The sequence below is a fragment of the Pinus tabuliformis genome, chromosome 8 (genome assembly GCF_031772625.1).
Source record: "Pinus tabuliformis cultivar Carrire ecotype Pingquan chromosome 8, CPIR1, whole genome shotgun sequence".
NCBI lineage: Eukaryota > Viridiplantae > Streptophyta > Pinopsida > Pinales > Pinaceae > Pinus > Pinus tabuliformis.
This window is the reverse complement of record NC_142294.1, coordinates 116,673,800-116,696,318: the sequence shown is the minus strand read 5'-3', so window position 1 is coordinate 116,696,318 and position 22,519 is coordinate 116,673,800. Positions and strand designations below refer to the sequence as shown.

General features: G+C 37.8%; 1 protein-coding gene across 2 annotated transcripts in view; it reads right to left on the bottom strand.

Annotated features, from left to right (window-relative positions):
* The window catches only part of LOC149234398 (uncharacterized), a 76,220-nt gene that overhangs the window by 1,703 nt on the left and 51,998 nt on the right, over positions 1-22,519 (bottom strand). For both annotated transcript variants that reach the window (XM_089371831.1, XM_089371830.1), the window contains exons 3-5: positions 18,267-18,382; positions 17,510-17,629; positions 17,227-17,316 (exon numbers count right to left, since the gene is read on the bottom strand). In XM_089371831.1, the coding sequence (XP_089227957.1) occupies positions 17,227-17,316; positions 17,510-17,629; positions 18,267-18,382 (326 nt within the window). The remainder of the gene's footprint in view (positions 1-17,226; positions 17,317-17,509; positions 17,630-18,266; positions 18,383-22,519) is intronic.

The following is a 22,519-nucleotide window of genomic DNA, read 5'->3' as shown; positions in this document are numbered from 1 at the left end:
TGTGGAAGTCGGGTCCTACAACGAGGTGGAACAAAAGCTTGAAAGAAAATGACAAGAAACAGTCACACACTAAGTACCAGCCAGTGATTTCAGAGGATGAAACTTAGACTCGAGTTTATCAGCCCATGAAGAGAAGAAAAAGGATGCTCCAAAAGAGAGCTACAGAAAAGAGGAGCAAAGCTAAATACAAGAAGAGGCCATTTTGTAGGAGCATAAGATCTGGATACACCTCATAATTCATCAGTAAAGATATGATCATATGACAGCAAATTATGTTGCACACTTCTAATTAGAGTGTTAGAAATCACGTTCCTCTTAATACTGTTTTTAGTAGAGCTGAACTACTATTGGAGATGCCCCCATCACTACATCATCACTTCACCAAGCTTCTGAAATCACCACATATACAACACCTCCATATCATCCCTAGATAGAAACACCGTAGATAGTTCCCCCAAACATGAGTAGCAGGAAACACCCCCTTCCCTGCATTTCCAGGCTACAAATGCATAGAAACAGAGAAGCACATTTCAGAGATACTCCAGGGTTTAAAAACATGTCCCCAGATGTGAGTCTCTGTTTCTGATCTGTTTTAGCCCAGACAGCGCATGTTTCAGCCCAAAATAGGGTGCATTTCAAGCCCACAAAAAACCTCCTAAAAGGTGATGTGAACAGTCACACATGCCTAGTGACAGAAACTCAGTGATGAATTAAGTCAAAAAAATTCCTAAACACGCTAAATTTCTTGATCCTTGTATAATTTGCAAGATAATATGCCAATTTTAATCTAATTTTTGAAATATTTATTTCCTTATTTCCAAAATTTGGGAGAGGGCATGTTTCCATGACGTACCAGTTTCCACAATTTGTACAAACTTAGGCTGAAACATTATATTCTTATGTTATATTTACTATGATAGGGGAAATGCAAACAAACGTCAATCCATTATAATAAAACGCCACCTTTCAATTTGGATAATGTGCCTGGCAACTTGTTCCATAATTTAACACATTCAAAGCTCCTTAATTCAACTACCCACAGAGGCATGGTGAATTTTTAGCATATCCAGCCACATAAGTTGGATTTTATTCAGACTTGGTTGTTACTTTATGGATAAGATCTTACCCACCAACAACTTCTTGAAAACTCGGAGGAGCTATATATACATCCTCCCACTAAATATTTTAACTTATTGTACTTCACATAACTACAAACTTTTCTTTCTACACAGCTCTCCACTTTGGACTCAACAAATTTATGTATTTCTTTCATTATTTTATCTGTTTACATTAGCTATATGTATTGTGAACCACGTCAAATATATTGGTAGAGCACTAGAACATTCATCATACTTCACAAAACTAAGTCATGAGATCTTCTTGACCTTAAATCAACTATTTCTTTGCCTGTTTCTGTCAACAAACTTACTTCATTTTGACGAAATGCCTTTAAAAGTTATTCCTCATTAAATTTATTTATTGATACTCTTATTTTGCTAGTATTTGCATCTCTTCATCCAGTCACTTCCTTGTCAGATTAATTCTTTTCACTCGTGCTATCCGAGTTTGGTTCATCCCTAGTACATCTGAAGTCACTAGTGTTTTTTAATCAAATCAATGCCATGACATCTTTAATTCTTTTGTTGATATTTACTTTTGGCTACAAACATTACATGCGCTTGATCTTCAAGAATCAACATACGATATTGTGAACCATTTAAAATACTAACTCCGATATATAATTCATGACGGACAGGAACATATGGAACCTGGCACATGAGCGATTCATCTATAAAGTCTCTTTTGTCCATGATGTCCAGGCTCTCAATCCATCTCACAAATACATAGACCATGCATCACCACTAAAAACACTTTCTATAGCCAAACACTTTCAACATTTAAAGTCATTCAAAAACAAAATTTTATTCATATACAATCCAATCCAGACTTAAATCTAGACTCTAAACACATCAAGGTTACTTATCCTTTGACATCAGTAATCAGCAATAGGAGAACCTGTAAAAAAAAATTCCTCTATTTTGGTGTATTTCACATTCTAAATTACTTCAAAATCCAACTATGAATGAGTCCAGATATATCAATAGGACTGCATCTGCACCCATATATGCTGCAGTATATTAAGTGCATGTAGCATTCATGGATTGTATTAGCTGATGATATGTGATGATATGACCTTCAAAGTTCAAAGCGAACTTTTTTCTCATCAAAGAACTAGGTACATCACATTATGTCCAAATAGAACATGCTAATTGTTGCTGGGCTGCAGACCAAAGATGAAAGAATAAGCGTTATTGCCACATATATATATATATATATATATATATACATACAATGTTTATGACCATTAGACTCCTCTTCCAAGGTCTCTTGGACTCCTGATGACAGTTCATATTCCACACCATCACCCGAACAGATTAAGTGTCCAACATTCCCCCTTTAATACCAAGGGTTCTATGCGAGTCCAAGCAAAGAGATTAGGGCAGCTGCTAATGGCTGAATCTGCTCCCTAAATCTGGTGGTTTGCAGAAGACCACAAGCCAAACGGGTAGCAGAAGCTAAAGTCTTCTACCAAATGGTAGTTTCGGGCTGACCACCAACTATGGAACTCAGCTCTAACACTCAAAAGTTCACGGAACATTTCCAAATTTCACTAGAAGATGATGTCTTCTCTTGATTGGAAGTGCTCACAAATGGCAATTGAAGATGACTGCAAACTGATGTTGGTTTGAAGATGAATGCAACCTGAATCTTGCTCATGACTTTGACTCTAGCTACAACTCTAACTCTGGCTTAGGCTCGAGGCTCGGGCTCTTTTGTAAATGCTTGACTGAAAGGGCTTCATAACTAGAAGCCTAACTATCAATCACTTCTATCATTCCCCCTTGTCAGATACAAGGTTAGAAGATGAATTTTATACCACAACACTCACATGGATGAAGATCAAGAACTATGATCCTTCACGTGGCCAACTCAATGTGATCTGGATTGGATCATTACATTATTTGCCATCTATCTCGATGCTTTCAGAGTGGAAAATTTGGAGGAATCAACTAGCATGGTCATTATTACTTGAAGTCCCAGTTTGGAAAATTTTGGGTGAAACAACTTCAAGAGTCATTTTGAGGTCTTAAATGACCATTTTTGTGGTCTCAACCTTACCATGGACCTAGATTCCATAATCTATAAATTGATACCTTTCCAATGGCGCAAGCTTCGCCTCAATTGAAGTTTGTATGCAACAATTATGCCACCTGAAAGTTGACCTTGTTTTGACCACCATGTTTTGAAAGGATGCTATGTCAGCCCCCATCATGGAAAAGGGGCTAGCCACATCATCATAATGAAGAATTCTTTAGAAGAGTCCATGTTGAAACTCTAGTAAATAGTCGAAGGAGACAAACTTAACCTCTAATAGGCTATCGGGTTGTGTTATATTCGGGCCACAAAGAGGAAAAGGGATTCTATTCGAGTGCATTTTGTTTCATAGATAAACAGAGTAGCTGAAAGTAGATAGAGAGAGAGCAAACAAAGAGGGTTTGCGCACTATAGCAGCCCACAGGCCACAGGTCTCACTCCTTTGTACTTGCACCCATTTCCATTCAAAGACAGAGAAAGCAAAGCAGCCTCACCTTCTAGCTCCTGTAGGGGTTTTTGAGATCATATCTTGTGTTCATTGTGGATTGTGAGCTTTATTTTGATTTTTCCTATTTTTCATATCTTGTATATTGCATCCATAAGCATAACACAGTAATTAACGGATCCAGAAATCGAAGGAAATATTAACCCTGATAGTGTAGATTTCAAATTTTCAAATATATTTTTGTTGACCTATTGTGATGAACTATGCAATGGAATATCCAGAGCAATTTACAAATCACAATGATAGTGTCAGCGTCTACCAAAAATGCACCCATTTACAATACAAGTAAGCTTACATAAACAATAAACAATTTAACCAATCAATTAAAAAAATATATATATATAAGCTACCAATGTTAAAGATGACACCGAACACTATGAAGCATCTCAAACCGTACACTTTGAAATGTTTGCATCACATTTATCAGAGTCATTGCAAATGGTTCCATTGGAAGCATGCTTGGATGCACCAAGTGCATACACTGAGACAGGAGAGTAATAATAAGACTCATCACAATACTATTGAAAATGTAGCGAGTAAAGGTCTTTTGGCTTGTGCCTTAGCTAGTGAAGACCTCAATTTGTCTCTCTTAGTATGAGTGCGAGCTCATGAGTTAGACTTTAGTTAGGATGAATTTATTTCCAGTTTACTGGAATAATCATCAAGATGGCATGCGTAGAGTTGGAGCTTCAGTTAAGTGGAGTCTTCATCAGTTTGACAGCAAAACGAGGTGGTAGTTACAAGTTCAGTTAGGGCAAGTTAGTCTTCAATCTTGATAGAAGGAAGAACAAGTTAAGACTCCAAGTGTTGATTGGAGAGAGAAAGAGTATCACTCTTAGTTAACTCGCTATCAAAACTCGAGCTTCTAATTGAACTAGGCCACTTGCATGCTCGGATTGGGTCGATAAAGAGGAGGATGAAGGCACAATAAATCACAAGTTTGTTCACAAGTTTGTCAGATCTTCTTTGATTATGGAGAGCGTAGAATTGAGAGCTTGTGTCCTAAGAAATAGGAGATCACAAGTGCACAAGGATTTAGGAGATTGTGTGCAGATTTGAGAGCTTGTGTCCTAAGTAATAGGAGATCACAAGTGCGCTAGAAATAGGGATCTAGCACGCAAAGAAATAGGACACTCAAGTGCGCAAAGATCAAGAACCAAGGATTGCAGGGCAAGTCAAGGTATCCAGCAAGGGAACAGTTGTGTGCTAGAGGGCCAAGATCAAGCAGTGATCAAGGCAGGCCGAGATCAATTGTACCAGCTAAGATTAGTGAGAAGAAGCAGAACACTTTCTCAGAGACAGATTGCCTTGTAATAGATCAAATTTCTCAAGAACAATCAATAAAATACCACAACAAAGAAAGCAAGTTTTCCCTTCTAGGTTTCTCGGGTAAGCAAGTGGGTCAATTTGTATGATGTGTTTTTTTATCTCTGGTGTTTTATTTTGCTGCTTATGAATTGTTAAGAAACTCTATATCTTGGTGAAAGTAAATTTGGTTTAGTTTTCAGTTGCCTTGTATTCTGTAATTCATCTAAGTAGTTGCAGAGTTTCAAGGAAAATTTAACAAATACCTCCTCGCATATGGAGAATATGACCATGACAATGCCTCCTTGGAGAAACTAAGTAGTCATGAAACCAAAATGAGGGTAAAAACGAGAATGACATTATTCATAATATGGGAAACAATGGCAACCATATCCAATACCACCTCTTTGGTTCGAATTCAAGACAACATTTTATGAAGACACCAAGATTCAAAATGCATGCTTGCACAGTCTTCAAGTGAAACATATAAAACTCAAAATTGATAGCCCGATTATATTTTGAAAGTCTAGATCCGCAACAAGATAAGTAGAAAGTTAAAATAAGACAATATCCTTCCCGTGAAAAAGCACATTGATAGAAATGCTTTGGGAATTACCATAACTTGTTTTGGTTATCCCAATTTGAACAAGAGGATTGCTCTCTAAACAAGATAAACGTATTTGCATTGCTTTGTCTCATGAGCAACGTATGAACTAAAATGGCGGCCAACGATGCAATGCCACTTGACATTGTACTTCTTGTCAAATTCCTTTTAAATGTAAGTTGTGACGTCCTCTCTACAGTATGTTTCACTAAAGCATGAGGAGTGCATACAATGGCCACCTTTTGCATCTCCTTGCCCATATTGATGCTCTTGATGATCATCTTCTTGTCCAGTTTTTTGTCCATGCCCTTCTCTACCATTCTCAACTTCTCCAAATGTATTCTTCGTTAAATTTCCATGAAAACTCTGCAACTACTTAGATGAATAACTGAAAACTAAAATCTACTTCACTTTCACCAAGATACAAAGTCTCTTAACAACTTAGAAGCAACGGAATAAAAACACATGCACAAATTGACACACTTATTTTTCTCAGGAAACCCAACAAGGAAAACCTGCTTGCTTGATGTGGCTATTTTATTGATTGTTCTTGAGCACTTGGATCTATTACAAAGCAATCTGTCTCTCTTGAGAAAGTGTTCTACTTCTCTCACAAATCCCCATTGATACAATTGATCTTGGCTGGCCTAGACCTTGCTTGATCTCGACCCTCTAGCACACAATTGTTCCTTTGCAGCCTTCTTGACTTGCTCTGCAGTGTTGAGAAATGAAGGCATTTAATTCAATTTCTCTTTCATGATAATTACTTGTGACTTAATTATCTTTCTTTACATTATTATGTTCTTCATCAAGTCAATTATCAAATGCACAAGAGACCCAAAATTTTGGCTTCCAAGCCAGGGCCAAAACCTCTCCCTCTTGGAGAGGAAAACCCGAAAGTAATTCTTCTTATAGATCTTTAACTGACAAGTACCATGACGATGACACAGACCCTTGACAGTGGACACCAATACGCCTCCAAGACCTTGTCACTGCTCTTTCTAAGCTCCTTATGTTGATCCTCCTTTTCTGCATCGTTCTGCACAAACACTAGGGAGACTCGGTCCCTAGTCTAAACTCTTCCTTGGCCTTCTCCTGGAGTTTCCTTCTTGGTCTATTTTCAGAGTCCTTTAGATATGTATCAAGTCCAAGACCGAACCCTTGATCATGTTGTAGTAGGCTTTCCTATTTACAATACTTACCTTTGATTTCTTTCTAAGATATGCCAACCCAAGTCCGAGTTATATCTAGCCTCTTTTCAGATCAAGACTGAACTGTAGATGCACTTGTGAGTGCCTTCTTTCACGTTGAAGATGTCTCCTTTCTTGTGGTAGACTTCCCTTCTTTCACGTACTGTAATCCGCACTTATCATTACAGACTTATATCCAGAACTACAAGACCTTATTTCCTGTGCTATGCTTCCTTTTTCCTTCACTGAAATATCTCTTGATTTCGCACCAAATCTCAGACCCTTTCTTCGCTGACCTGTCTCCTTCTTTCGCACTCAGAAAACCCAATCTTTCTCACTGTTCTTACACAGAAGCTGTCCGGAAATCTCAGACAGATCCAAATTGATCTCTCTGTAATTTGTGCTGAAGTCCACATGGGTATATATAGTGGTTTTCCACTGAAAATGAGCCGACATGACCTATGAATAGTTGTGTCTCCATTTTGAGTTGACTTGAGTTTGTGCATTCTTTGTTTTGAGGTCATCTTCAACGAGATAGTAACAAGGTCTTGGAGCATACAGTTCTATCAATAATTTGTCCTTTACAGGAGTGTAACATGACTTCTCATACATGACTCTAATTATATTTATGACAAGACAAATTACTAAAGACATCAAGAAGTGTTCGACCTATAATAAAAACTCCTTGCTCATGAAACCCATGATGCAAGTATTACAAAATACATTTTATTATCTTTGTCTTCTTTATTACATAAATTCATAATTACAAGTCATTATGAAGACCGAACCTAGTTACATTCTACAACATGCAAAACCTGCTCACTTTTGTTTGATCACTACACAGTAGAGGCTCCTTAATCCTTGTGCACTAGGTCCTTATTTCCTAGCGCACATCAACCCCTATTCTCTAGTGCAAATCAACTCCTATTTTATAGGGAAAATCCCTATATCCTTGCACACTTCCTACCTCCTATTTCTTAGGACCCAACTCCTCTTCTCTGCGCACAACCAACTCCTAAATCCTAGCACACTTGTGCCTCCTATTTCTTAGGACACAATTCTTGCACTCTCCACAATCAAGGCTCTCTCACAAACTCGTGAGCTTTGTCTTGTAAGTTGTCACAAGCACAAAACAATTTATTTTCCTTGTGCTTCCATCCTCCTCTTTATAGGCCCAATTTGAACATGCAAGGAGACCCAGTTCAAATTTAGAACTCGAGTTCTTGATTGATGAGTTAACTGAGAGTTGTTAGAGGCAAATATGTGCAGCAAACAAATAAACAATATACACAGCAAATAACCATACACAGGAAACCGCAGATTAACGTGGTTCACCCAACCAATCTAGGCTACGTCCACCAAACATAGGCATCAGCAATTCTTTATTATCAAACAGGAGATTACAAAATAATCAATTTCCTCACAAACTCTCACCACAAACAATCCGTATGGATACCTGTTTTATAGCTAAGAGAATCTAACTGCCTCATAAATCCTCTCACATCAAATATAGGATGCATTAACTCTCTCCCAACAACCTGGAGCTAATCTAGCAACAAATTCCTATTGTTGTCACACACTGAGATTTTTGCCTATTTTCATAAAACAAAAAATATCAACAATCTCCACCTTGACAACAATTAGCCTGATACCCTGTTTGTTTATTATTTTATCTTTTTTGCAAGCCAAGAGAAGCCAAACACCAACGTAGCTTCTCTAACAAAACTGGTTTCGTGAACATGTCTGCACAATTCTCCTTTGTATGCACCTTTTCAAGAGAGACTCCCCTTTCAGTGATAACCTGTCTTACAAAATGGTACTTGATCGGTATACGCTTTGATTTACTATGATAGGTCGGATTCTTAGCCAAATGTATTGCACTTTGACTGTCACAAAATAACTTGATGTTGTCCTGCAGCCTTCCAAACTCACCAAACAAACCTTTCAACCAAATCGCTTCTTTGCAAGCATGAGAAGCAGCAATGTATTTTGCTTCAGTAGTGGATAAAGCAACAATATTCTGCAACTTTGACATCCAACTAATTGCTCCACCTGCAAGAGTAAAGACATACCCTGATGTTGACCTTCTCTTATCCAAATCACCTGCAAAATCGGAATCAACATACCCGCAAACAAATTCACTACTCTTATTGTAAGTGATACAATAACTACTTGTGCCTCTCAAATACCGAAGCACCCATTTCACTGCTGACCAGTGTTCTTTACCCGGATTTGCCATATACCTGCTGACAACCCCAACTGCATGTGAAATATCTGGTCGCGTACACACCATCGCATACATTAAACACCCTACTACATTAGCATATGGAATTCGAGACATAAATTCCTTTTCTTCATCTGAATTAGGACATAAACTCGAAGAAAGCTTGAAATGGGAAGCGAAAGGGACTGACACAGGCTTCACATTATTCATACCAAACCTCAAAAGTATTTTCTCAATATACTTTTGTTGTGATAGCCATAGCTTACCATTGCTCCTGTCTCTGAAAATCTCCATGCCCAAAATCTGTCTTGCTGCTCCTAGATCTTTCATATCAAATGTCCTTGCCATCTGAGCCTTCAACCTGTTGATTTCTTCTATGCTTTTGCTTGCTAAAAGCATATCGTCAACATACAATACCAAGATAATGAATATGCCATTATTTAACTGTTTAAAATAAACACAATGATCATATTCACTTCTAACATATTTCTGACTCAACATGAAAGAATCAAACTTCTTATACCACTGCCGAGGCGACTGCTTCAGGCCATATAATGATTTCTTGAGCCTGCAGACCAATTTCTCATTGCGATGATGAACAAACCCTTCTGGTTGTTCCATATAAATTTCCTCATCTAAGTCTCCATGTAGAAATGCAGTCTTAACATCTAACTGCTGCAACTCTAAATCAAGCAAAGCCACTAATGCTAACACAATTCTAATTGAAACAATTTTAACCACTGGTGAAAAAATCTCATGAAAGTCAATGCCGGCTTTCTGAGAAAACCCTTTTGCAACCAGCCTCGCTTTGTACCTGTCTTCCGTATCATTCACACCCTGTTTCAGCTTGAAAACCCATTTACACCCTACAGTTTTCCTGTCTTTCGGAAGCTCAACCAGATCCCATGTGCCATTCTTACCTAAGGCCATCATTTCGTCCTTCATGGTTGCTTTCCACTTGTCACTTTTCGAACCTTCTATTGCTTCCTGATAGCACAGAGGTTCATTGTCATTAGCAGTAAATGCAACAGAAGTGACATAATCATCATACCTTCTCGGTGGCCGTTTGATTCTTGTCGACCTCCTTAAGGCTGTTTCTGGCGCTTCCTCGGTTGGCTAACTACCATCTGTAGGAACTTCTTGACGATCAGTATCTGAGACATGTTCATGATCTATACTTGAACCCTGTTCATGTTTTGATTCTGAAACCTGTTCATGACTAGTATCTAAACTATGGTCATCATGACTATCATTAGAAATGCTATCAAACTGAATGTGCTGAAAGTCAAATACATCATCCTGTTTCAATCTACAATCTACATCTAACTGTACAAGAGAGGATTCATTAAACTTTACATCTCTGTTAATGATGATTTTGCGGGTAGTAGGATCCCACAATCTATATCCCTTTGTTCCAACACCATACCCAACAAAGATATACCTTTTTGACTTTGGATCTAATTTAGTTCGCTGATGTTTAGGCACTAGAGCATATGCATCACAACCAAACACTCTGAGTTTAGAATAGTCACAAGGGTGACCTTTCCATACCTCTTGAGGAATCTTGCAGCCTATCGCCATCGATGGAGATCGGTTTATCACATAACAAGCTGTTGCCACCGCTTCCGTCCACAACTCCTTTTGCAACCCAGCGTTACTCAGCATACTCCTTGCTCTCTCTAGAAGAGTCCTATTCATGCATTCAGCAACTCCATTTTGCTGAGGAGTATAAACCGTGGTCTTATGTCTCTCGATCCCTGCATCCTTGCAATAGCTGTCAAACTCTTTGGAAGTAAACTCACCACCATTGTCAGTTCTTAAACATTTTATTGTTCTACCAGTGTTGTTTTCTACCAATGCTCTAAACTACTTGAACACTGAAAAAACATCAGACTTCCTTTTCAACATGTAGACCCACACTTTCCTAGAAAAGTCATCAATAAATGATACAAAATAAGACGAGCCACCATATGAGGTTGTAGGGGCTGGTCCCCAAACATCTGAATGGATATAATCAAGTATGCCTTTACTAGTATGTTTGCCTGTTTTAAATTTTTGCTTACTTTGTTTTCCAAACAGACAATGCTTACAGAAATCTAACTTTCCAGACTTTAGATTTGGAAGTAACTTGCGATCAGCCAAAGATTTTAACCCTCTTTCACTCATATGCCCCAATCTTTGATGCCATAAGTGAATGGAACCACTGTCATGTTCAGACACCGTAGACACATAATCTGACCCTGTACTTCCTTCTAACTGAAATAGATTTCCAACCTTCTTAGCTTTCATAACTAGTAAAATACCTTTGTAAATTTTCATTACTCCACCTTGAATTACAGTTTTATATCCATTTGAATCAAGTGCTCCTAATGAAATCAAATTTTTCCTTAAAACTGGTACATGCCTCACATCAGTTAACATTTTAGTTGTCCCATCAAACATTTGCAGTTGCATACTCCCAATTCCCACAATATTACATGTTACATCATTACCCATGTACACAACACCATCATCAATTGATTTATATGTCTTAAACCAGTCTTTATGAATACACATGTGGTTTGATGCACCGAAATCTAACAACCAATGTTTACCATGATTTGACACATTAATTGATAATACTTCATCACTCATACCTGAACCTGATGCCGAACCTGTATCTGTCGTATTTGCCTCCTTCTTCTCTGTCGAAGAATCTGCTTTAGAAGTTTGCTGCTGTCGCTTCCAGCAGTCCTTCTTTAAATGTCCTGATTTGCCACAAAACCAACACTTTACCTTACTCTTCTTCCCTTTCGACTTTGAACGTGAGTCGCTCGGTCTACTGGAGCGTCTTTCTTTCGAACGACCTCTAACCATCATAGCTTCTGATGTAGAGGTTTCTGAATGCGACCTTCTCCTTGTTTCTTCCGATAATAAAGATGCAACTACATCATCAAACTCAATAGTTTCTGATGAACTAAGACTTATAGAAGTAACAAAATGATCCCATGATTCGGGCAACGAGCACAATAAAGTAATAGCTTTATCCTCGGATTGAATTTTTACTTCTATACTTTGTAATTGCACCAGAAGAGTATTAAAAGCATTTAAATGATCAGCAATCGATGTACCTTCCTTCATTCGCAAACTGTACAACTGTCGCTTCAGGAGAATCCTATTGGTTAAGGATTTGGTCATGTACAGTTTCTCCAGTTTCGTCCACAAACCAGCAGCTGTTGTCTCCGACACGATATTAAACAGGACATCATCTGCCAGACACAGTCAAATAGCACTTATTGCTCTTTCATCCATCTCGGCCCACTCATTATCTGTGATGTTGTAAGGCTGTTTGGATTTGCCCAACAACGCCTTTGCCACACCATGTTGGACAAGCAAATCGTACATCTTCACCTTCCAGATCTCGAAATTATTTTTGCCATTAAACTTCTCAATTTCAAACTGGGCACTCTGAGTTTTCGCCATCTTGTATCCTTAGTCACCAGATACGCCGAATTTGAAGCATTAAATTCGAAATTCGGCGTTTTTCAAGGGAAAACGAACATATTCGGCGTTTTTCAAGGGAAATTCGGCGTTTTTCAGACCTTGCAAGGGTTGGTCACCAAGTATCAAGCATTAAACATCACTTTTTTGTGGTCAAATCTCCAAATTTTCATTCCCTAGCTCTGCTAGTTATTTCTCTATAAGGCTGATCTGTTATTGGCATGTGTATGTGGGCTAACAAACTGTGGTTGCAGCAGTCATAAAGGTCTGATATTTGGTTTTGAGCTAACAATTGGTGAGTGCAGCTATTGAAAAATTGATCTATTCTGATATAAAATTTGATATTAAGCATTTAATAGTCTGATTATAAGGATAATCATGATAAAATTCACTCCATACCATTTCTCATATGCATATGATATATCTATCTTTAATATACATTTTTTTTTTCGAATTTCTATATGTCGAATTTTATGTCGAATTTTATCGACAAAATTTGAGTTGCCGAACTTTATTCGAATTTCATGGTCCTCGAACTCGAACTCGAACTCGAACCTGGTGACTATGCTTGTATCAACCAAAAAACACAATAATCTCCAAAAACCAACTATTAAAGACCAGAAATTAAAAAAACAGTGTATATCTTAATTTTAAGCAACACTCCAACTTCGTGCTCCAACTAAACAATTTCCAGATTTATCTCTGATCTTTAAATAACAGAAGTTAATCTCAAAAGAAATGCCTATGCCGTATAGTACACTGGTTTTGCTTTCAAAAAACAAAAAATTTTCATTTGCTATGAAAGGCTATGGTAGATCCAATGGATTATATGGTCCAACCAGACGGCAATACCCTGTCGGCTCTTATCATAAACCCAACCCAAAAAGTATCACAAACCAACACGAGACCACGTATACTGCGACTTACTTTGGGAGTGGACTTATATATTTTTGTTGTTTTTCTTTTCCGTAAACAAAACCATGTTGTACCCAATTCTAACACAATTTTAATTGAAACACAGGGATTACCGATTATTTGTATCCATATGGGTGCGAACTGGAATGTTCCAGCATAGATGTGGGGGCAGCGTTTATGTTGTGGAACGTGCAACGCCTTCGACTCCTGCCATCTCACAATGTTGTGGAACGTGCAACGCCTTCAACGCTCCCACGCAGCAATCCTACTTACGTAGATATGCTCCACGCATCAGCACCAGTGGACATACGCAGATACGCTCCACGCACAGAACAGTGGAGATACGCTCCACGCACAGAACACCAGACGAACATCAACTTAACACGCAGGTCTGGAAAAACGACCTCCATGCATCCGCAGTTGGTCCACGCAGCACCAGCAACAGTGGACATACACAGCCCCACAGCCACGCCCAAAAGACAATGGTTTACGCCCAACACACCAGCAGTAGTGCGCACCAGCAACGCACCAAAAAACTACGCTCCACGCAGCTTCTTCAGGCTCACACGACGCCTCCAACATGCTCTGATACCATTTGTTAGAGGCAAAGATGTGCAGCAAACAAATAAACAATATACACACAATATACACAGCAAATAACCATACATAGGAGACCGCAGATTAACGTGGTTCACCCAACCAATCTGGGCTACGTCCACCAAACATAGACATCGGCAATTCTTTATTATCAAACAGGAGATTACAAAATAATCAATTTCCTCACAAACTCTCACCACAAACAATCCGTATGGATACCTGTTTTATAGCTAAGAGAATTTAACTGCCTCATAAATCCTCTCACATCAAATATAGGATGCATTAACTCTCTCCCAACAACTTGGAGCTAATCTAGCAACAAATTCCTATTGTTGTCACACACTGAGATTTTTGCCTATTTTTATAAAACAGAAAATCTCAACAAGAGTGATACTCTTTCTCTCTCCAATCAACACTAGAGTTCTTAACTCATCCTTCCTTCAATCAAGGCTGAAGGCTAACTCGCTCTAACTGAACTGCTAACTGCCACCTCTTTTTGTAGCCAAACTGATGAAGGCTCCTTTATAACTAAAGCTTCAACTCTATGCATGTTAACTTGATGATTACTCTAGTAAATTGGAAATAACTCATCCTAATTGAAGTCTAACTCATGAGGACAATTCGAGGTCTTCACTGGCTAAGGCACAAGCTAGAAGACCTTGCTCGCTATATTTTCAACTTGCTTCCTCCACCAAATCTTCAAACCACAGTGGATTGTACAGTGGAATTGGCAGAACTCACTGCCTAATAAATAGAGGAACCATATTTTATTCTAGCTTCAACCCTCGGATGTTCTCCAATTGGAGCGCTCAAATTAAACCTATGTCAAAAGACTCCAATGCTTGCGGCAGCTTCTTCACAAAAAGACCATCAGTGTCGCAGTGCTTCCAAATCTGTGACTACAAGACACTAGAGCTCAATGCCTCCCGACCAATGTTGCACGACTCGTACTCGTTTGGCTATTGACTCGGCAACCCGTATAAGACTCGGCCTCCATTTTCTTCCATTTTCCCTTTCCCTCCACATGATCTCAAACAAACAAAAATTGAATTTTGTGGGTCTCCACGGGTCCTATGCAAGTCATATGTGGTTCTTCACTGGTTCAATGCGGGTAAATGAGTTTTATGCGGGTTTTGGCAGGTACGGGTAGAAACCACAGGTTCTACGTGAGTGACCCGTCTCGCTATAAAACCTGTCAAGACCCGCAGCACTCGCGGATCTTATAAGAGTTGTGCTACGCTGCTCCCGACAATGGATGTCACAAATTGATTTGGGCATAGGGATAGCAAATGGTAAAAAAAAACATTATGTGTGGGAAAGGTACCAACAGGCCTATGCTATCAGAAACAGCAAAATAACAGAGCTAAGAGTGGCAAAGGCATTTCTGAGTGGCAAAGCTTAGAGTGATGGCTCTGATACCACTGTTGGTCTGCAGACCAAAAATGAAAGAATAGGCAGATGGTGGTTCATATTCCACACCATAACCTTGACAGATTGGGTGTGCAATAAAATGGACTAATACAGTAAACCAAACATAGAGAATAAAAGACATTTGACATAAGATCAAATAATATGAAAAAGAATCAAGTAAGAAATTAAGAAGACTTCAATAGAATATTTAGCATCCTCATAGCAGTAAACCAATTATAAAATATGAGTTCAGTAATCTAGAAGCCTAATTCATATAAGAAACACAACAGCATCATTTAGAAGTAGTTCAAAATGTTCCTATCCCTCTACTGAGTCTGAAATATAATACTGAAGGCCAGACAAATTTCCAAAAAGTTGCAGTTAAGACACTCATAAATGTTGTTGCATTTTACACTTTGCAAATGACTAAAGAATGACAAGAGTGCAAAGAACATCCAACAGGAAAAAGGCACGGCATATTTGACACATTGTGGTGCTCACATATTTATGAAACTCAATCTAAAACAAGCAGACTGCATGTGGTAGTATGATAAATATTTCCATATAATAAGGAGAATGTTTCTATAAATGATATCCTAACACAATAAATCTGGAAACCCATAAAAACAGAAAGAATGATTTTTAAAAATAAATAAAGAAGAAGATTTAAACTGTTGATTTTCACCTATTCAGAATAGTTTTATGGGCTAACTTTTTTATGTTTAGCTAGTTTTTCAGTTTTTTTAACCAAAAATTATTCACCAATTTGCATTTTTCCAACATAGTATTTGCCCATATTTTGTTGAATAAAAGTATTTTACTTAAAAAATGGCCACAATTTTAGAATTAGTAATATTCGCCAAGGTTTCTACGCTTTAAGATAAGTATGGGTCCTTAAATTTTCCCTGCACTATTATATACTGAAGCACTTGGAAGCAAAGTTATCAAATATAACCCTGAAGACTGAAAGAATTCCCATAGGCCTTTGCATATGTCTTGTATTTAGTAGTTTCCAGGAGTTGCTTCTGCACTCCCACAGTGTGTCACTACTGGATTGTACTTTGAGTCCCATTGACCCACTTTTCTGGTCATCGGTGGAAACTGATAAAATTATTTTTTCTCAAAATTTTAACTCTCTTTTAGTGGCAACTGACTCACAACATACACCTGTAAATGACTTTTCGCATGGTGAATTTGAATTATCTTTTCTAATGGCAACCTACTGACACCGTACATGTCTGCACATAAACCTTTTTTAGTCTGGTTGAGCTGACTTATCTGTACATTGTGTCAGCATTTAATCTGTAATCATTTAGACTTGCATACTCAGCTGCGACATTGTCTAATGGTCACTGGTACAAATAGATGGATGAATAAAGACGTATCTGGTTTATTGGCACAATCCTCATCCACCTTCTCAAATCCCTTTTCTCGTGTTGTCTGCCAAAATATACTAATCTCGCCTGATACATCCTACCCTAAAGATTCTTTTAATTAGTTGTAATAAGTATGGATTACCAACAAATATACCAAAAAGAACCAAAGGAAAATAAAAGAGTATAAGAGTGGGGAACGTGCTCAACTATCATGAAGGTAGAAACCATCTAGAGCATATAAAATATGAAAACATCTGCAATTGGACTGGAATAAGATGATTTAAAATAAATTGAGGTTGATCTGAAATTGAATACCATATCCTTATAGGATCCTTATAGCGATTATCTGCAGCTTATAACATCTACTAAATAAACAAGAACACGTGCATTTAAGAATGCAAATCCTCTCAAGTCCTCTTGAATACAATGAGTAGCCGGAAAGGATGTGAGAACTTGGGCTTTACCGTTAGCATGAGTCTCCAGAGACTGATATCATGAAGGCCCTCTGTCACAAGCAACAGCACATGGCAGACTGAAGCAAGGAAAACGCCAAGCTAGAAAGTGCCCTTGCATGGACAACATAAGGAAAAGGTTAGCACAAAACCCCCAAAAGATATCTTTCCAGATCTCTCCATTACTAAAATTCAAACAGCTGCCACATACATTACAAAATCACACTAAGACAAACCACAATAGAATGAATCCGATAAACATCTACACAGCACATAATTCTTCACGAGTGGTTACCTGAATACCCATTAACTCATGAGCCAACTCAGCTGATAACTGCTCTCCACTTAAAACAGAAATCGAAGAAGATCCATCAGGCCTCATCATTTCCGCCAAAACAGATGCACTAAATACAGGCTGTAAATAGGTAGCCACATCAGTCTATCAACTGTTTATAAAAAAAAGAGTGGCAACAGCAACAATCTTGTGAGCAGTATACATACAAAATGAATCAGAATATGATCATTTGCTTCTGGGTTTAAGGCACACACACAAAAGAGAACCAAAAAAAAAAAATTGGTTCCTGGTCTCACAAATGAACAGGAAACAGGCCATTATGGAGGGCAAAACTCTTATTCACCAAATATCTGTCAGCACGCCTTCAAAACTTTCATTAAAAAAGACAGCTGCAAGGATCATAAGAAAAAAGGAAGGTCGGCTTACAACATATCAACATATCAACTCATCAAATGATCAACTCTATAGTTTTGCATAAAATGAACAGATCAGATAACACTGAAAACTAACATGATGAAAGTCCCTAAAACAGACAAACTAAGATGCAACTTGTAATGTATATGAAAACTCGATATCATAATGCATTCTGGAATCCTACAGTGAAAGCAAAATCATTTTTCCAGTCCCAAGAGAGCTTGGAATCTTAAACCCCAAACAGGACCGACTGAGAGAAATTTTAAGAGAAGCAAGCCCTAATATACAATATGCATATTCATTGCCAGAGCAATCTACAATATTTTTTTTTTCCAACACAAACCTGAGTGTCGAGGAGAATAAACCGCTCAACAGACATCCTCAGTTCAATGCCAACACTACAATGCCTTGCCATCGCTCTAATTTCTTCTGACTGCACTGGAAAAGGAGGAAGCACCCCTGAAAGCCACAACTTCAATAAGCATATAATACAAGAAAGATAGTTCTTAGATGAATTTATTAGCAGCATACCCCATCCAAGGATTAAATAAAGTCAAAATACTTAAAATAAAAATAGTAGCATTACACATCTATACACAGGAAACTACAAATCAATGAGAAAAAGTTGAAAAACATACAATAAAACAATAGAATTAAAAGTTTTTCATGGAGCAGCGCTCTTTCTCATGGGGTCGGCATATTAGCATTGTAGCTGTAACAGCATTAATGATTTAATCAGCTGTCAAAGAGTGTCACACTGAGTTTTTGCAAATTAACTATCACTTTAGACTGCAGTCAATCTTGTTGAACAGAAGCAGAGCGTTTTCTTGATCTTATAACACAGTATAATTGCCTAGAGTGTCATTTGTTTAAGGAGAAGTAATTCCAGAGATAATTTGCTCGAGTGCTGTGCAAAAACAAAATGGGAATACTCTAAACCATATTCCTCTTATTTTTTTCTAAACCCATGCAACACCCAAAAAAATCAAAACAAAAGCATGGGGAGAAGATGTAAATCCACAGGGGGAGCCACATCATTTAAATACATGTGGAAATCACACCTGGGCATTATTGTGCCAACAAGTATGCTAATTCCCACTAGCCTATCCTCCCACAAATCTTTTTATTATGAATGGCAAAGTGCAGAGAAAGGCATCATAATACAATGGATTTGGGAGCGGGGGTCACTTCGAAAATTTTCACTACTGTAGACTTTATCAGAGCACACATGCACAAGACAACGCACAAATGAAGAAAGAATCTCAACCACTTCAAAAGATTTATACTTGTAAACTATGTCACATGATTCGGGTTCGAATTCGAGTTCGGAAACAATTAAGTTCGATTCGAATTCGAATTTTCCGATGAGGTTCGTATGAGGTTCGGCATTAAGTTCGACTATATATATATGACATAAAATAATAAAAAATCAAAATCAATCAATAAAACTATATGAGTAGCAGTGAGCACCCACGAGCCACAAATCACGACCACTATTAACTTCACGCTCCGGGCGGCGGGGACAAGCAGCGTCTAGAAATTGAATTCAAGAAATTGTAGAGAATACAACACGCAGCGGCAGCACTGAGCACAATAGAGCGAGTACACTCAGACTGAAATTGGCTTGTGAAAATCTATCGACAACCATGGTAAATATAGCCAAACCAGTGTCCACCGCGGGAAACTAATTGGTGGTAAGCAGAACAAGAGAAAACCATGTGCTGCCCATGGTTTTTCTCATAAACCTTAAAACAACTAACAAAAACTGCCCGAAATCTAACCTCGAACCCCAAAAAAAAATTATAAATTATAAAATTGGGCTTCAGGTTCGTCTTTAGGTTTGCCTTCAGGTTCGAATTCATTGAGGTTTGAATTTGAGGTTCGACTATTAGGTTCGAATTCGTTGAGGTTCGACTATCAAGTTCGAATTTGTTGAAGTTCGAATTCGTTGAGGTTCAAATTTCAGGTTTGCCGAAGCTGAACGAATTTGAAAAAAAAAATTGGGTTCCCCGAATTTCAAACCTCAAGGTTCAAATTCGGCAAACCCTGTGACATAGCTTGTAAACAAAATATATTTACCATACAATATTGATCAATAAAGTTAAAAAGAAAATTTGTGTTTATCATAGATCTAGATTAAAATAGACTATCTGATCTTAAAATAGCTTTTCATGCACGAGGAGCATCTACTCACGTTATCTGTTGTTGTGTATGTCCTTGCTCTTAAAGCACATGAATTATTTTCATTTGAAATATGCCTAACTCTATAAAAAACATTAAATATCTGATACACCTGCAAACATTAAAAATCCTCTGTAGTCCAGGAACAGCTCCCAAGGAAGGCGGAACCCATCTCCAGGTAATTGAAAGCCGGCATCGATGTTATCCTGCAACAATGAAGCAATCGACAGCCTGCATTATCTATTGTTCTCTTGTCATCACGTATGAGACTCACTGCTTGATAAATATGGGGTTGTTGCCTATCCCTAATAAAATATTTGATGTTGATTAGAAAATAAAGCTCTGATGGTAGTCAACTCTTCTTGAAATTTTAAGACGCTACTGGGTCTGCTACAGTTATGTGAAACTATTGGAAAGACATTGCTTCAGCTCAGTCAAATTCGTAGTCTGAATGTAATTTTTTATAACAACAAACATAACTCATAAATATATACCTAAATTACAGAATTTAGGATGTTGATATAATTATCATAAAAAAATTACATAAAGAGTTCACCTTTAAGACCTATACAATGTCAAGGTCATTCATCATCATAATTTGCATCATTTGTTCATATAATATTCAATTATTTATTGCTTATCGTCTATAAATTTTAATTCTAACCTTATGCTAAATATTTCTTATATTACATATTCTTAAAACCCTACCAAAATTAAAAATCCCCTGCAGATCAAAAACAATTCCTTAGAAGGGGGGGACCCAATTCCTGGAGACTGAGATCTCGTACCAAACTCTCTTAAACACTGAGAGTGTCAAGAGCTCCCATCATGGATCCACCCTGCTCCCAAGGACATTCCCAAGGCATTGTCAGCTATCAAGAGCTTCTTGGGCAATCCTAGAAAAGTGGGGAGCTTCTAGAATCTCCCACAATATGTGGGCCCATTTCCGGGTCTACAATAGTCCATAGCGGTAATTATGTTAACCTGCACCAATGATGCAATTGCTAACCTCATTTATCTATTGTTCTCTCGTTCATTAGATACGAGACTCGCTATCTGATAAATATGGGGTTGTTGACTATCGCTGGTAAAATATTTGTTGTTGCTTGGAAAACACAGGTCTGCTGGTATTGAACTAATGTTGAATTTCTAAGTCGCTACTGGGTCTGCTACACTAATGTGAAACTACTGGAAAGCCATTATTTCAGCCCATCAAATTTGCAGTCTAAATATCATCATTCTGACTGCTTCAATCATTGATTGTCATCATCCATCGAATAACAAAAATGCATAGGTATCCACCTTAAATTTATGTTGCAGCATCCATATCAATTTCACCTATTACCTTGATATCGATTTAATCCATGCTTTATAAGACATAATTTTTTTAACTTTCCAGTGTCAGTAGCTTTTCCTTAACACTAACATGCATTGTCTATCTCTTTTTTGAATTTTCCCTAGGCTTAGTTTTTGGATTTTTTATATCATTTTATATATGTTTTTGCTACTCCCAACACATTGTTTCCAGGGGATTTAGAAGAGCTTTTAGTCCCTTCTACACACCTGCACCAAAGGTTATTTTGTTCCTTGCTAGATTTACCTAGCACCTAGTAAATTATTTAACCTAGCAGATAACAGATCTATTGAAAAACTTACACAGCTAGGTTCTTAACATTCAACAGAAGCAAAAAATAAAATAACCCATCTCATAAAATGACACACATTCTGCCAAATCAAAGTATTTCATTAAAAATCCAAACTCGCTTGGGCTCCTATCTTGGGATAATGGCCCAATTGAGGAATCAGTTACAACCCTGGATCTGATCCAGCATAACCCTCCTTGGCTGATCCAGATCTCCTTGCTGCCCTTTCTCAGACCCAACACTTACTGAGAAGCCTCTCTCAATCTTGTCTTGTTGTAACATATCTTTCCCTTCTCCCTAGCCTTACTTTTATAACTTTACATCAAGCTAAATCCCTAAACCTAATATCCAAAGTGATTGATGGCCAAGTTGCCTCACTAAAGATCAAGGGCTGAGATTAAAACTTATTCACTAAAGTAATTTACTTTACTTTTCCCAAGTTTATTTAAGTCAATAAGGCACCATAATAATGTGTTTTTTTCCAAAGTTGGACTTAGGCTAAGTTACATTAGCAGCTTGCTCACACTAGAGCAAGTACCTAGGGAGACTGTGGGCGAATTCAGCATGCCTAAACATGTAGGCCTGTGAGAAGTACCTACCCGAGCTACAAACATCAACACCCCCTCTCAGCAAAGGAGGTATTTCTTGTGATTTTCTAGTGAAAGTAGAACTAGAATAAGCTTTTCAAAACAGGTAACCACTTCAAATGATTTCTCAGTCCACTTTAGAGCATTTAATGTAACTTGTAGAGCATTTAAATCATCAAACAGTT